This window comes from Rhineura floridana, chromosome 18 (genome assembly GCF_030035675.1).
Source record: "Rhineura floridana isolate rRhiFlo1 chromosome 18, rRhiFlo1.hap2, whole genome shotgun sequence".
Classification (NCBI taxonomy): domain Eukaryota; kingdom Metazoa; phylum Chordata; class Lepidosauria; order Squamata; family Rhineuridae; genus Rhineura; species Rhineura floridana.
In genome coordinates this window covers 14,592,792-14,609,784 of record NC_084497.1, presented here as the reverse complement: position 1 = coordinate 14,609,784, position 16,993 = coordinate 14,592,792, and the positions used below count along the sequence as shown (strand labels likewise).

The window sequence follows — 16,993 nt, the reverse complement described above, 5'->3', positions numbered from 1 at the left end:
TGGAAAAGGCTTTAAGACGGCCTCTGCTCTCCTGTTTGAGCAAACGGGAGCACAGGAGCTGTCTTAAAGCGATTGCAAAAGCCTTTTTGAAGTAGCTTGCACACACTACTGCACAGGGTTTAAATCCCCATTCAATTTATGAGTGAGGATTAAATCCTGCTGCCTTGGCTGTGTGATCTCATTCCCTCTTAAGCCTTGTCCTCCCACCCATCAGCTGACATCACTAGTGATGTCACTTGGTGGATGGGTGTGTTTTGGGGAAAACAGTCTCAGGGGCCAAATGGGACCCCCCCAAGGGGCCATGATTAGCCCAGAGGCCAGAGGTTCCCCAACAATAAAGTTTCATTCATTCATTCAGCAAGAACGAGAAGGCACAAATGTTCTGATTATCATCCTTTTAAAAACAAACAATATCCAACTTCGGTGGGAAAATAACGTTACAAAATGAAACAAACTCTGCAAACCATCTTGAATCATTGTGTTAAAGGTCTGAAAGCCTCAGCAACCTTCCATGAGTAAGTGATGTTTCATGGTGAGAGAAGCTGGGGGGAGGTGGGGGGACAACAGGTACAACTCAGCTTCACCCTTGGAGGTCATGCTGATGTTCAAGGAATGCACTCAGGAAATCAATCACGAGGGCTTAGCAGGGGGCTCGACTGGACGCAGGCAAAAGTGCACTCAAAGAGGAGTCACGTGTCCCAGAGCTCTGAGGGGGCCCTTCTCTGCAGACTTGTGATCAAGGACACTTCAGGGGTACAAAGTCTATTTGCAGCCAGGGATCATGAAGGCAAAACAGCTGTCCCTCTAGGGAAGTTTGATAGATAGCTGGAGAGTGGGACACAACCAAAGCAAGGGCACCCACCCACCCACCCACATGCTTTGTTACTGGTAGGTGACCTTCACACAGAAGGTCTCTTCATTCTTGTCCTCATGATCATTGATATATATCAGAATTTCCTCTTCACCGGCACCCTGGCTTGGGGCAAATCGCAAGCCAATGGTGTATGTCTCTCCTCCACCAATCTGTAAGGAGAACAACAGGGATGGTAGCTAGAGGGTCAGCTTAGGACTAATACATGCCTGCATATATATTGTGCAGTAAGTGATCATTCACTGAACTATCCCTCAGTATAATTATTGAAAAGGGCAGGGCACAATTCCAGGCCAAACTGAAGCACCTTTGTGTCTCAAGGATGGAGTGGGATTTTTTTTTAAGTGCTGAACTTTGACGAGAAGGTATTTAGACAGTGCTTGAGGCTACATGAGGCGATATGGGAGGTCTGCCTCTGGGATTTGGTCTATGAGGGTTGCTTCATACATTCAGATCATTGCTTAACGTCAATGAAATTGGGAGATGAGGGATGCATGTGTGAATCGAACCCTTACAGAACTATTTTGGGATGCAAGAACCCACCCTCAATATCCAAACCTCCAGAATACAAAGACAACAGGAAGCAAACTTTCCAGTGCCAACCCTAGGATGGTATTCCTGTCTTAAGAAATTCCTCGAGCCACTGCAAATTTTCCTGCCAGTCAAACCCATTCTTTTTGAGATGTTACCTCAAAGGAATCTTCCTTGAACTGTAGCAGGTCCAGGCGGTTGGTGTGTAGGAAATAAATTCTCCGGGATGGGTAGGGGTTGGTGTAGGTGATCCTCTTGTTTGAGCCTTTCCCTCCACCAGGGGGGAGCACAATTTCAAAAGCCTGGAGATGGGAAAGGGAGATTGATCAAAAATGACCATTTATACTGGGGAAGACGATGCAATGCCACTATCATGCTCAACTAGTTGCCATAATGTGAGAGATTAGCATCTTCTGCAGTCTTTCTTTCTTTCAAATTAGCAGACATGGGCATCTGCTGTGAAGACTGGGGAAGAGTCATTCTGGGAGAGGGTGCATAAGTCTTTTCCTCCCATACCCCTTTCCCAATTTAAACGCCCCCTCCTCCCAAGCAATTCCACAGGAGATGGGGGGAGGGACAGGTTTGTATAATGGGTTGTTGCATCTGACTACATCATACTCTAGCCAGCCTTTCCCAACTAGTGGGCCACCAGATGTTGTTGGACTACAGCTCCCATCAGCCTCAGCCAGCATTGCCAATGGTCAGGAAAGATGGGAATTGTGGTCCAGCAACATCTGGTGGCCCACTAGTTGGGAAAGGCTTGCTCTAGGCCCACTGAAATCAGTGAATCTGAGTAACTTCAATCCACCAATTCCAGTGGGTCTACTTTGTGTATGACTGAGAGGGATTTGTTCATATTGTCCTGCTGCAGAGCTTAAAAAAAAAAAACTTCAGGGATTGGGACGGGAGGAGACAGCATCTGGTTCAAGCGGATGCTAAGTTGGCCCTTAGCCTCCCCTATTGAGCAGTTGCCTAATATGTGATGCTTTCTTACCTAGCTCACCGCTCACTGTGCCAGGGACATTAATATTGTCTGTGGGGTGCTATTGGAGTATCGGGTGCTGTACCGAATGAAGAACTGGCACACTTCCTACCCGGAAGGCAAAGTCCAACAGGCAAACCAGACAAGGCTGTTCAATGAGACAGTGGAGAGATTGGGGGAGGGCAGTGAGACAAGGCTAAGCCTTGTGGGCTCCAGGATTGCCTGCCTGTCTGTTTTTTAGAGCCAGTGTGGTGTAGTGGTTAAGGTGTTCGACTACGACCTAGGAGACCAGGGTTCGAATCCCCACATAGCCATGAAACTCACTGGGTGACCTTGGGCCAGTCACTGCCTCTCAGCCTCATGAAAACCCTATTCACAGAGTCGCCATAAGTCGGAATCGACTTGAAGGCAGTACATTTACATTTTACTGTTTTTTAAGAAAGGGTTTTGAGGAACGACTGAAGGAGGAGACTGTATCTGTGGGCAGCATTATATTAAAACTGATCCTAGAGAGCATTTTTTCCAATTCAGTCTCTCTGAACTGGGGAAGCTGAGAGCTGAATTGTTGCATGTGTGAGGAGCTCCTCTGTTGAGCAGGCATGGACAGAATTCGAGGTCCCTGGCCACTGTAAGGCTTCTTACTGCCTCCAAATCAAATTTCAGTAATGGGACACAACCTATGCAGCAAAAGGCCTGGATTTTAAGTTACAAAAAGAGAGAGAAACAAGCAGTGTATTGCTGTGAGGTCACTTATTCATCCTTCATAATGATAAACAGAAATATGAATGCCCCTGAGGAATAATCGCAGGTGGAGAGAATGGAATCTCCATCTGAGCCTTCCCTGCATGGCACTCCTGAGAGAGGGGTGGAAACAGACATTGATATTCTACACGAAAGGGAAACTTGTCCCAACACAAGGTCTTGTCCTGGCTGACTCTGGATCCCTGTCCCCATCCAACCCTTCTGGTCTCTTCACATAACTCTTAGTGAAGCCTGTAATTAAAGGCATGCAGCCAAACTACCTTGGAGATGAGAGGCTGTCGGCAGGACATGCACACCAGCCAGGAAGAGACGAGTTGATGGTATTCAACATCCACCAGATTGAGGTAGATAAACTGGCTGCCGGCACTCTGGGGCCTCACACCAAGGTGCAGATCTTGCACTCCATTTGCAGGGAGAATGAAGATGCCTTCTGGGTCCACCTGTCAGGGAGAGAAAGAGAAGGTGGCTGAGCCCTGAGACCCAGACTCAAGGGGGCAAGGAAAGTCTTCTTAACAAGCGAACCAAACTCCCTGCTGTAATTAGGCTTGGGCTAATTGCTTCTTTCTCACTCTCCATTGTCCCTGGAGTGTAAAATAGGAGTGTTAATTGGTTGCCTTTGACCAGGTCATTTTACAGCCATGCCAGCCAGCTTTATTGTTCAGAGATTTTGATGGTATATAGGGACACATAGGAACAGAGAAAAGAGGTTTATACTGAATCAAACAATTGGTTGATTGGCAGTGGCTCTGCAGGGTTTCAAATAGGGGTCTCTCCCACCCTGCCTGGAGTGAAGGAAACATCTCTTGGTGGGGTGCACTGGGCTTCCTGGCACAAGCTGGTGCACTGAGATCTGTCTCCCTTGAAAACTGAAAGGTCAGCAAGAGGTTTCTCTGAAATGCTGAAACAGGAAAGTTTGGCGCCCTGGACCATATTTCTGGACTTCTATATGTTGTAGTTTGGGGGCTGACAGGTTATTTAGAGGTACGGAAGAGCTCCTTGGATTTGGCTTTCTTGATGTCTTAGCCAGGGATAAGGCTGACTTTTTGTTTTTGGATTTTGTCTCAATGAGACCTGTCTCCAGTTACAGCAAAATCTTAATATTATCTTTGGTAGATTGGGGGATGCTGCTGCCAGCTCCTCTGCCCACATATAAGTTGCTCTGGGAAACAAGGAGTTGCTGGCTAAAATGTGGAGTGAAGCTATTGAGGCCCTGAACTCCTTTCAGGGCTGCATCACCACACTTATGGCATGGATCCTTAGATTCACCTACTGTAGGAACAACTGTGGCCAAGGACAGTGCCACCACTGATGCAATCTACAGTAGGAGACTTGAGGCATTCCATTACATCCTTGGAATGTAGCTTGCTGACTAGTCATGTTCACTAGCACATGGATAGTTTGACTAGGCTATCAGTAGTTTTAGGCCTAACTGAGACAGTCCACTCTGTTTTAAAGCCCTTGCCAAAGGACTATGGGAAGGGAAATCCTCCTTTCTCCACCCCCACTAAGCAGGAAGTGAGGAAGGAGATTCCTTCCTTCTTCTTTGTTAGTGGCGAGCCACAAGGTTTATGTGGCTTGCCAGAAGGCAGGCAAAGATTTCAGATGGGAAAAGCCAGTTTAAGTGTATGCCAGGATGGTCCTCATCTTCACTTCACAGTGCACCTTCCTCCTTCTGCATGTCCAGAGAGGCTACAGATCTGGCTGGGTCAGGTTTTGGTCCGTATCCATATTTGGGAGAGGATCCACAGTTTGATGCTTTCTAGATGGCAGCTCAGCAGGTCCAGTCCCCTTGCAGGGAAAGGGTTTAGATGACTGAATGGAGCTGCTTTCGTCTCTGGGTGGGAGATGTCAAAGCCTCTGCTTGAGGAGAAGGAGGAGGAAGGCCTTCTCAGAGGTTAATCCAAAATGCTACAGACACCAATGAGGCTCTTCTGAAAGGGACAACAAGGCATCCTTTGATCAAGTCACAAGGGAAGCTAATCTGCTCTACCTTGACTCCAGATTGGAATGTAAATGAGGTGCTGATTAAATATGTGCTGCTGATATGGAAATAAGAGCTGGCAGAGGGAAGAAGACGAGGGCCTGATATTTTATTTTTGTAAAGTTTCCTTCTTTGCAACAGGACCGTGTCCACCTCATGTTGGGAATTTAGTGGGGGTCTCTGGTCAGTCTGTCCGGCTACAGAGAATAATGCCCATCAAACTTTAGGGAGGAATGTTTTAAAAACTGAAAACAATACTCCTGATCCTTGGCTAAAGAGATAATCACCACAGACATGTTCAGATGGCTGTCTCCTCCTGTTCTGCTTCAGAGATGTAACTGTCAGCTAGTCACACAGGAAGCGCTCCAGAAAAAAAACAAAGGCCAGTCTGTGTCATGACTAGGACTCCAGGGTGCCTCGGATGGTGCTTTTGTGGTAGTGGCCGGGTGTGTGTCAATGGATGTGGGTCAGGAGGGGTTTGCCTTGGGGATCCTGAACACCCCAGGATAGTTTGAAGTCTGAGGGCAAGCTATACCAGCCACAAGGAGTGGATTCTATGCTTGACACTTTTGCTTTGAAGATCGAAGTTTAGACTCCTTATTTAACCCAGAAAATGGAAATTTGTATTGCCGTGAATTTAGCATTGAAGATCCTGAAGGAAGACATTCCTGACAGGAATGAAGCCTCCTACTGGAGTGATCAAGCAGGGTCTTCTCAAACCTTTTGCCTCTTCTCCAGGGGGAGAAGTCACCCCTCTAACCAGAGCAACTGGCACAGCAGGCAACTCCTCAACTCTCATCCAAACTTTGGACCGGAACAATTTGAGCACTGAATATAGCTGCAAAAATATTATGGGAAGGAAGGACAGAAAGAAACAGGCCACTGAACAGAAAGAAACAGAAGGAAACGCCTCTCAGAGATACAGAAAAACAACCTCAGCAATGTGGAATGTCCCCAAATGGAGGCAGGAACCCCAACAGTATGTGAGGCAGTGGACGACGCCATAACCTGGAGCCCCTCCCTACCAAAGGTTCTCAGCAGAGGAAGGAATCTAGGGAATTCCTTTTTGTACACCGCCCAGAGAGCCACTCGCTATGGGCGGTCTATAAATGAAACAAATAAATAATAAATAAATTCCCCTCCCCACTGCTGACTGAAGCACTGGACGCGGTGTCAGCCCATTGAGATCTGTCAGCCATGAAAGTACTGGAGGCCTGACAGGTCCCCAGTAAGGCAGCCGTCATGGCAGGAGCCATCCGAAAGTAGAGAGGAGGCTATACATTCAAGACAAGTCGCTCCTTGCAGGTCCAATAAAAAGGGCGGGAAAATGCCGAAGCGTCCCTGAACAGCTTGATTCTCCTCAGCATGTGAGTCAGTCTTCAGGTGCCAGTGAAACCACTGGATGTTGAAGCTGCAACCATGTGGTGCTGGTCTAAAAAGGGGCCTGAGCTGAACTCAACTGCGAGTAAATCCTGGCAATCCTGCTGGAATGGCTATTGCAGGGACAGCGGTAAAAAGGGAGCAGGCAGCTACCTCACAAAGCAAAGAGGGAACAAAATGGCGCTCCCATTTGGCAGTCCTTTGAAGGAACGCCTCTTCCAGGCACAAGCCATTGTCAAGGTGACATACTCTGGATCTACAAGGTCAATCCCCTGACACCACCCCACAGCAAAACAACGGACAGGGAGAAGGAAACCAACACTCACACTCACAGGTGAAGGAAGACTTTTAACACAAAACAATGACACAGGGGAGGAAAGAGACATGAGCCAAACACTAAACTTACACACTGACAAGGAAACAGAGGGGGAAAAATAAGTTTGGGACCAGGAGAAAAGGCAGAGAAATGAGCTAACACCACAACCCAGTCTTCAGTGCCCAGACAGGAGCACTCGCTGGAGGGATGGACTCCTGCCCTTGGAGAGGTGGTAAAAGACTGGAGAGGCCCCTGCCTCAGCCCTCCAGTAGGAGGAGTCATCTCTTTCGGGAATGATGCCTTCCATCAGAATCTGGCAAACCTTCAGCGTCATCAGGTCTTCTGTTGCCCAAGGCCCTCACTCTTTGTAAACTCTCTGCTAGGCGTTTACAAAACGTCAGCAACCCCTGGCTTTAAATGCCTGCCAACTCTCAGCTAAGAGCCAGGATTTGGACACTCAAGAGGTCTGCTTGAGAGCATCTATCTCCTGTGGAAACTCACCCTGGGAGCCAGCCCAGATTCTGCACAGCCTGCACCAGTCTTGGCTCCTTGAGCTACTTACTGCAGGACACTCACCAGGGTCAGCCCCCTCCAGGGTTGCCTCAGTGCCTTCCCTGGCTTGCAAATCTAGCCAACGGCACTGTCGGCATAACAAATGCTCACACAGGTATGTGTATGTCTGCACGCACCTGTTCAATTATGCTCTTGAATTCTAACTCTGAGCTTGCAGAGAATTGCAAATTACTCACAGCCCCAGCCATTGTACTTCTAGGGAAATGAATTAAAATGTTATTAATATTCCTCAGACTTAAACATAAAGTGGACTACAATATATCCTTATCTCTTTTAATCTACCTTGGTATTGGGATAATTTCCCTCCCTCCTATAGTTTTATGTTTTATACGTTTTCCTTCCCTTTTCCCTTATGCTGACCGTAACAATAAAGATATATCTCTTCTAATCATTATAAAGAGAGCGGTGCCTTTTCAGTAGTGGTTGCCCGCTAACAGAATTCTCTTCCTGGTGAAGTGCACCTGTCCCCTTCATTATTAAGGTTTAAGGAGGATTTATACACATCCCTGATCACCCAGGTATGTGGTGGCTGAAGGACATTGTGTTTGGCAATTATTAGTTGTGAGAATATTTTGTTTGCCTGCTGAGAGTTGGGAATCCAGCAACATCTGGAGGGCCACATGTTCCCCGTCCCTGAGGTACGACACAGGAACTGGGGCTGGACAAAGCGAGCAACGTGTCTGAACAGGACATTTCCCTTCACATCCGTACCTAACCACATGTCCCACATTGGCTTCTTTTATGGATGGAAGAGGTGAAGCCAAGAGTGAGGGAGGTGACCAAAGGCCATTGGTGAATCCATGTCAGGGATTTGATTCCAGGTCCAAGCAATAGATAACCAAACTTTCTGGAGTTTGGTTTTCAAGAGTTTGAATTACAAGAAGTGAGTTAAGCTACCAGTTCAACTTTTTTTGTCTCAGCTGTTCCTTCATGTCCTTAAGCTTCAGAAGTTTTAAACAATTTTTAAAAATCAATTTATGTGAAGGCAGTGGAGTTTGTGTTTCTGTTATTACTCACATTTATGATTATGACTAAATGCATTCTAAAGAAATTATTAGTCTCCAGATGCTAATTAATTCTGATAACTTGCCCACTGGGGTTTTGGGCCACTGATCCCTCCATACGATGGCTTTAATCAAAAGACAATTACAGAACAGGCTTCGCAGCAGTAAATTGTCTGCAGTCCCTAACGTGCTCTTGTATCCTAGTGGATGACCCATCTCATGGGGACCTTTGATGAAAATCTCTCAGCAAAGGCACTTGCAGAAGCTGAATCAAATTTCCCAACAGAATGCCAGCAGTGATGTCATTTATATTATGGCTGAGCCGAAACTGCTCACTGTTTTTCTCCACAGAACTATGTTCGGCACTGTCAAAAACAGTGCCTATCTTCCACGATTTTTCAGCAGTTTCTTGTGAAAATGTGCATCATCCTCTCATTTTCAATTGCTTTTATTCAAAAACATCATCACCTAGCCAAATCTGATTAGCTACACTATACACTGTGTAATCCCTGATTGGCTGGGACCAACCACTTGAGTAATCCAGGAAGGAGGACGAAATAGCAGAAAGGAGAGTAGGAAAGGGGTTATCTCCTTCCATACAAGCTTGCCTATTCTTTTCAGATCGTTAGGGAAAGTTCTTCGTGTTCTGATCGTGGTAGAGACACAACTGGTTGGGACACAGGAGAGGGCCCTCTCTGTGGCCAAACTGTGGAATTCCTTCTCCAGAAAGTTTGGTTAAATTCTTCTCCCTTTAGCTTCTGTTGTCTGGTCAAGACATTTTTGTTCTGGCAGGTATCTGGCCTCTCCAACTGAGTTGTTATAACAGGCTGATCCCCCTTTTTAGCTTTTTATTTGCTGCTCTGGCTGTTGTGAATGTTTTTAAGTTGTTTGTAAACTGATCTGAGTGTTGTGAGCGCAGTGGAAGAGCAGGAAATAACTTTTAAAATTGCGCCAAAAGGGAAATAGGTAAATGAGACAAATGAACAGAATCAGGACAATGTTAATATTCTTTCAATGAAAACATTTTTCAGGCTATAATTGTTTGTCTTCCACCCCACTTTTTGGCCCCAAATGCAGCACATTATGCCCTCTAGGTGTTGTTGGACTCCAATCAGCCCCAGCTAGGTTGGCCAAAGGCCAGACTGATATGAGTTGTAGTCCGACAACATCTGGAGGGTGCTGTTGAAGTGAGGTGGCTGGCTCTGAAAATTTCTAGGACAGGTCCAGGTCTCTGCAAAAACAGTAGCCAGACTTTGGAGTGTCCGCGGCTTCCTATTTTTGCCCTTGGGTGGCGTTCCTCTGTCTCCCTGCCAGCTGGCCACCCTCCCAGTCCAATCCATTGGCTTCCCTACTTGCCTATCCTATGTCTGCTTGCACCCTCATCCCACCACCGACCCCCTTTTGGACGGGCATCTTGGCTCAAACCCAGAACTGCCCCTGACTCTGCAACTGGCCTGTCCCTCCTCCTGAGTCTCTGCTGTAGAACTCCAGCCGACTCAGGCTCCAGTCTTGCTGGGACTTGTACTTCAGCTCTCTTCAGGCATACACCCCAGTGCTGAGTAACGTCCTTTAGGAATGTCTCTGGAGCAAGTGCTGTCGGAATGATCGGAATGGGAGCGTGGCTGATTTCTATTCAATTCAAGGGGGGTTAAGCCACAATCTACACAGTACAACCTTTTCAAGATATAGCGCAATGTGGAAGGCAGTTTGGGTTTGTTTGTTTTTAAACACTCTGCCACGTTCAACTTTCCTGGGCTCAGGAAAATGAGCATGTCACAGAAAAAGGTCCCAGCCTAGCGTTGCCCAACGCCGTGTGAGTGGGCAGCCAAAGTCATTCCTCATTTTTTATTACCATTCCCCTCTCCTTCATCTCTATTTCTCCTTTTCATCTTCTTCAGGTAAGGCTGCCAATGTGCTAAACCGGTGCCTGGCTGCAACAATGGACTGGATGAGGGCTAATAAACTGAGGCTCAATCCAGACAAGACTGAGCTGCTGCTAGTGGGTGGTTCTTCTGACCGGATGGTGGATGTCCAACCTGTTCTGGATGGGGTTGCACTCCCCCTGAAGGAGCAGGTTCGTAGCTTGGGGGTTCTCCTAGAACCATCTCTGTCACTTGAGGCTCAGGTAGCCTCGGTGGCATGGAGTGCCTTCTACCAACTTCGGTTGGTGGCCCAACTACGTCCCTATCTGGACAGGGATAACCTGGCTTCAGTTTTCCATGCTCTGGTAACCTCCAAATTAGGTTACTGCAATGCATACATGGGGCTGCCTTTGAAGACGGTTTGGAAACTGCAGCTTGTGCAAAATGCAGCGGCCAGATTGGTAATAGGGATCAGATGGTCCAAACATATAAAACTGATTCTGGCCCGCTTGCATTGGCTGCCTGTATGTTTCCGAGCTCAATTCAAGGTGCTGGTTTTGACCTATAAAGCCTTACACGGCTTGGGACCACAATACCTGATGGAACACCTCTCCCGATATGAACCCACCCATACACTACGTTCAAGATCAAAGGCCCTCCTCCGGGTGCCTACTCCAAGGGAAGCTCGGAGGGTGGCAACAAGGGAGAGGGCCTTCTCAGTGGTGGCCCCAATTATGGAATGATCTCCCTGATGAGGTGCGCCTGGTGCCAACACTTATCTTTTCGGCACCAGGTCAAAACTTTCCTCTTCTCCCAGGCATTTTAGCATGTGTTTTAAATTGTTTTTATATTGTTTTAAATTTAAAATTGTGTTTTAAATTGTTTTTAAAATATGTGTTTTGAATTGTATATTTGTTTTAATATTTTTGATTGCTGTAAACTGCCCAGAGAGCTTCAGCTATGAGGCGGTATACAAGTGCAATAAATAAATAAATAAATAAATAATCTCCTTTTGCTTTTCCTCCCACTGCCAGTGTGGTGTAGTGGTTAAGGTGTTGGACTACGACCTGGGAGACCAGGGTTCGAATCCCCACACAGCCATGAAGCTCACTGGGTGACCTTGGGCCAGTCACTGCCTCTCAGCCTCAGAGGGAGGCAATGGCAAACCACCACTGAATACCGCTTATCATGAAAATGCTATTCATAAGGTCGTCATAAGTCGGAAGCGACTTGAAGGCAGTACAGCGGCAGCCAATATTTAGATTGCAAGCCCCTCTGGGCAGGGACTGATCTTTTTTGTTTCTAGAGCAACACCCCACATGTCTTGAGTGCTGGTCAACCTTTTTCTCCTGAATTGCTTTGCTAGTGTGAGAGGAAGAAGTATTGTCAGAAAGCCAAAATAGAAAGAGCCAAAGAGATAGTCAGCTGCATTCAAGGGGACCTCCAGTTGTGTATTTGGAAGAGATCTCCTCTTCCCTCAGAAACATCCCACCAACCCCTAAGGACAGCATTGGGAAATAACATTGCTTTCCCTCTTGCTTAAAGAAGCCACTTGTCCCTTTGTGACATCAGCAGCCAAACACCAATCCCCACTCTCCCTTCAGACCTATTTCCATGCCTAGCCACCAACACATGACATGATTGGCAATCTTGCCTGGAAGGAACATGGGCCTATCCAAGTGAGGAGTCACTAGCACAGATGAGAACACAACTGAGTGACAGTGCAGAGACTGGGAAAAGGGGGATAAACCCCTAGAATAAATGTAATCTCACGGATGTGGCCACTGGGATAGGCTACAGCTGAGACAGTGGACAAAGTGAGGGCCCCAAGGGGTCAGCGGAAAGGAGGGCAAAGTCAGAGGTGAATGGAGGAGGAGGAAGGTGAGGCAGTCCATCTGCCTACCTGTGTACGGTCTGCATTCTTTGCTCTTCCAAGTAAAAAAGTGAAAAATCACTGGCAATAGGATTCATTTTTTTAAAAAAGCCCAACAGCTGCATGTAGTCTCGGGGTCAATTCATTTGTGGTCAATTCAAAATGAGAAAACAAAATGAGGTCAGAAGAAAGGATTAAATGCATTGCCAGAGGTCTCTGAAGTTTTGAATGGACTCCTGATGAAGGCCTCGAACACATGCTTTGCCAGCATCTTGTGATTTTTTGCTTTCTTACTTGGGTTTGCTTCGATGCTCATCATTTTTGTGTTTCATGGTCTTAGCTCTTCCCCAGTCCCTGCACTGCCACTCATTTGTGTTCTCTCTTCCAATGACTCCTCACTTCTACATGTCTCTGGGAGGCCCCCCAAAAGGCAGGAATCTCATTAGTTAATACTGCAGGTGTCCTCTGGCCCAACTGCAGCTACCTAGAGACAAGTCAAGCAACCATGGAGTAAAACATAGTTCACGTGCAAGCCCAGGCTCCAATCTTACCTTCAGCTCTTGCGGGTGTGAGGTGTAGGCTTTCACCTTTCGGATGGCTTGTGTCCCTCTGAGAACCAGTGAAAGGCGGGTCAGCTGCCCTGTTACACAGCTGATGTCAACCCGCTGCAAAGAATGGAGGTAGAACTGCCAGATCTGTGTAGGAGTGGCCAGCCAGGGGTCCCTGGAGCACAAACAGAGCAACAGACGGTGTTTCACAGCCTTGTCAAAGTGAAAAATACTCAGAAAGTGCCAGCTCCAAAACTGTGAGCCAGAAAAGGACAAAAATCCTCCTCAAAACCCACCTGTGTTCTATAAATTAAGTGCCAGTATTCTAGTTCCTAGCAGTGCAGAATCATATCTTGGCTTGTTTGTTTCCTTTTTAAAAACTAAAGGAAAACATCCAAACAAAAAATAGGTCTACATGCAACCTTGTGCTTCTCTGAATGGCTGAATGTTCCAGTGTCTGTTTCCTTGAGGGAACAGAGCAACGGAGGCTCAAGGGTGCCTTTGGTCAACGTAACGTTTTAGCAGGCGGGAAAGGAGGGCATGTGCAACACAGGCCGTATTAGTCTCAATGCAGCACTGGTCCAGCTCCATAAGGGAGGTCTGGCGCATGGGAGGACAGGCAAGCAATAGGCAGGCAGGATCAGTCCTTCCCAAAGGAAGCAGCGCCCACTCGAAGCAATCGTCTCCCCCAGCTACACCAGAGCTTGGGAAAGTTACTTTTTTGAACTACAACTCCCATCAGCCCAATCCAGTGACCATGCTGGCTGGGGCTGATGGGAGTTGTAGTTTAAAAAAGTGACTTTTCCAAGCTCTGAGCTACACCCTACAACCCACCAGCAGCCACATGCCAAGACTTCTGTCTCCTTTGCAGGCTACGCGACAGCTCCCAACTGTTTCTATCTAGCCCCCAATCTGAGAATGTGGGTGCACTGTAGCTAGAAGCCATCATCCATCAAGGCTTTTAAAAAAAAAAAAATCTTCTAGCCATGAAAAGCCTTAAAGAACACATGATGCTGCCTTATAGTGAGTTAGGCCATTGGTCCATCTACCTCGCTATGGTCTACAACCACAGGCAGCCTCCAGATTATCCCATTATCCCTGGGTGGGGCTGGTGGGTGCTGTAGTCCAAAACATCTGAAGGGCACCACGTTGGCTATCCCTGGTCTACAGCTGGTCACCAGCACCATTGGGGGAGTTCAGTTTCCATTTCCTGACCTACCTGGAGATGCCTTCTACATACAAGGGATGTGCCTAAGCACATTGAGCTATGGCCTTACCCTCAGCTCATATCAACAGGCAGGGCCAGCCCTACTATTAGGCAGAGTGAGGCAGCTGCCTCAGGTAGAAGATACAGGAAGTGGGGGCAAGATGTTGGAAAACGAAGCTATGTGGCATGCAGCCTGCCCTGCGCTCCCCAATGCTAGACTGGTGCCCTCAGATGTGCTGTGCCTGCTGTCCCACTGCCAACGTTGAAGGAAGATTCAGTTGCTGCTGGCCTGGCTGGTTTCGGTATGGACAGTTGGGGGTAGGGGGATGGGCACCATCTTGTCTTTCACCTCAGGCAGTAAAATGTCTTGAGCCGGCCCTGTCCTCAGGCTGTTACTGTTGATTAGGAAGCAACCAAGTTAATCACAAGACAGTCATCTCCTCACATGCCACCGTAGAATAGAATTTCTGCTACAATATATTTCACTGGCACTAATTAATTAATCTCCTTGGCCCAGAACCTTTCCCACAGGAAAGCACAGCACATCTTACGCCCTAACGTCTCTCTGACACACATGGATGCCAGTACCCAGTGTTAGCCCTACAGCCTGATCCTATGCAAGTTTGCTCAGAAGTAAGCTCCACTAAAATTAAGAGGGACTTACTCCCAAGTTAAGTGTGCATAGGGCCTACCTATAGTCAGACTGCTCTCTTGGTCACAGTTTCTCACTTACGTATAAATCGACAGGAAGAATCTCTTGATCTGTGGACTTGGCCCCCCTGCGACTTTCAGAAAGACATCCTGTGGTTCACCAGGTCCCTGGGTGGGAACAGCAAGACCAGACTGTAACATACCAGACCACTTCCTAACCCAGTATCTTTTTTCTTCTAAATTAAAACAGGGGGCAGGTTTTGAAACAAAGGAAGCTTGCCTTCCATGGAGAGAGACCATTGGTCCATCACTGGTCTACACCAGGGTGGTTAACCCTGTGGCCCACCCAGATGTTGCTGGACTACAACTCCCATCATCCCTGACTATTGGTCTTGCTGGCCGGGACTGATGGGAGTTGGAGCCCAACAATACCTGGCAGGCCACGCTGCTCTCCCCACCTCTGGTCTGCACTGATTTAGCATCAACTCTCCAGGCAAAAGAGAGAGGCCTTTCCCATCCCTACCCAGAGATGCTGGGGGCTGAACCTGGGGGCTCCTGCATGCAGAAGATCCACTCCGTGGCCTTTCCACACAGGCTTTGCTTGTTGCATCTGGGAAGGTTAATTTGTAGCATGTGGGAGAGCTACTGCTGTGATGCAAGTCACAGTAGGAACTTTTCCAGCACACCTGTGGAGGCTTTGTGGGGAGATGAAAAGGGGTGGAAAAAAACTCCCATCTTTGGTGGGCTGGAATAATTTGCAAAGATCTGGAGGGCAGGGCTTTGTATTTAATGCTGGGTAGCAGAGGTTTCCTCCTCCCACCCCTTCCTTTCTCTCACCACTTTTTGCCACTGTTGTAAGCAGCACCCTGCTCCTATCCCACTGTGCCCACCCCCTTGCCTCTGTGGAAGAATGCTCGACATCACGATGTAATGCAGAGGCAGGCAACCTGCGACCCTCAAGATGTCATTGGGCTCCAACTCTCTTCAGCCCCAGCCAGCATGGCCAATGGTCAGGGATGATGGGAGTTAAGAGTCCAGCAACATCTGGAAGGCATGAAGATGACAAGTAGCACTGACATAGGGTAGGGACACACCTACTGTCTTGCCAGTTCCAGTGCATCTCCACCTCTCTTTCCTGAAAATGGGGGCACATGACACTAGTCAAACTCCACCCCTTTTTATTGGAAATCGTGGTGGGAACCACTTGAGTGCTGTTTTTTTTTAAATTCACTTCAAAGAGATTTTGTAATTAATTGGCAGATCGTCCTGTCCCCCCTCCAGGTGTGACCAATGGAAACACTTTGCTGTAGGCAACTAGCCTGCTCATGGCCGTAGTCTCCTTTGCGGGGGATTATTAGGGAATAAATGGCTTCATAAATTTCAGGAGTGAAATAGAAGGGGAGGGTGGAGAGAGAAATTCATCACCCACCTCTGCAGTTTCTTCTGGAGGCCATCAAATGCCAGCTACTACCCACCCCCAAAGTGATGCTCTGTGCCCCAAAGACTTTTGGGAGAAAACTGTGGCTACCTGAATGAGTTACTTAGGTGGGCAGAAAGGTCCTGCCCCCTGAAAGAAAAAACTTACCATCCCAAAATCAACTGAAATGTCTCTTCCCATTTTGTTGTCAACAAATGAGGTGACAAAATTGGGGGGGGGGAGGAGAGAGATTTTTAGTTCACCCCTAGCCATGATTGATTTTGTTTAGGAACTTCTGACAACCTTCTGAGAAATCCCAGGGTCTCCTCAATCACCCTTTGAAAGACTCTGGGCTAAGCAACATGCAGAGATGTGGTCAGGCCACATTGCAAGCAAATCACAATCCCCACAGCCTTTTTGGAGCAAGGCCACTTCCTTATCAGTCCCTCAAGCCACATGACCGCTCCCTGTCACACAGGGAAGTTAAACTGCCTGCAGCTGGTTTGAACAAACCCCAAAGTTTGTGACTGTGGCTGCAGTAGCACAGTGCACTCTGCCTTAGAAAATTGGAGCGACACCAGTGAAGTTGGTTTAGGGTACCATTTTCTTGGTTTCACAGATGATGTTGGGGTCACTGCAGCGCACAAACATCTCTGGTTCTCCACCTGGCACACCCACCAGGGCACCTGGCAAGGACAAAACAGACCACATGGCCTTATTACTCCCACAGAAGATGCAGGGATCAATACAATCTCTGCAATTGCTGTTCTAGGATATCATTTACTTATTTATGTATTGGATCACTTTCTACATATGTCCGAAGGTGATGTACAAAATATAATAAAACATCGTAAAAAGAGTTACAAAACACAAAACACCAACTCAATACACACACACACACACACCTGAAGATGAGTTTAAAAACTATACAAAATGGACACCTATGGCAGATATCTATTCACCCAGCTGGGAAAAGTTCGTCAGAACAAAAATATCTTCAGTTGTTTCCAAAAATGCAGACAGTGGGCCCCTACC

General features: G+C 47.4%; 1 protein-coding gene across 8 annotated transcripts in view; it reads right to left on the bottom strand.

The window, feature by feature from the left end:
* Nucleotides 1-850: 850 nt before the first annotated feature.
* The window catches only part of NPHP4 (nephrocystin 4), a 172,056-nt gene continuing 155,913 nt past the window's right edge, over nt 851-16,993 (bottom strand). For all 8 annotated transcript variants that reach the window (XM_061601417.1, XM_061601422.1, XM_061601421.1 and 5 more), the window contains 6 exons: nt 16,559-16,644; nt 14,624-14,709; nt 12,687-12,858; nt 3,407-3,586; nt 1,561-1,704; nt 851-1,023 (listed from right to left, as the gene is read on the bottom strand). In XM_061601417.1, the coding sequence (XP_061457401.1) occupies nt 883-1,023; nt 1,561-1,704; nt 3,407-3,586; nt 12,687-12,858; nt 14,624-14,709; nt 16,559-16,644 (809 nt within the window). In that variant the 3' untranslated portion in view covers nt 851-882. The remainder of the gene's footprint in view (nt 1,024-1,560; nt 1,705-3,406; nt 3,587-12,686; nt 12,859-14,623; nt 14,710-16,558; nt 16,645-16,993) is intronic.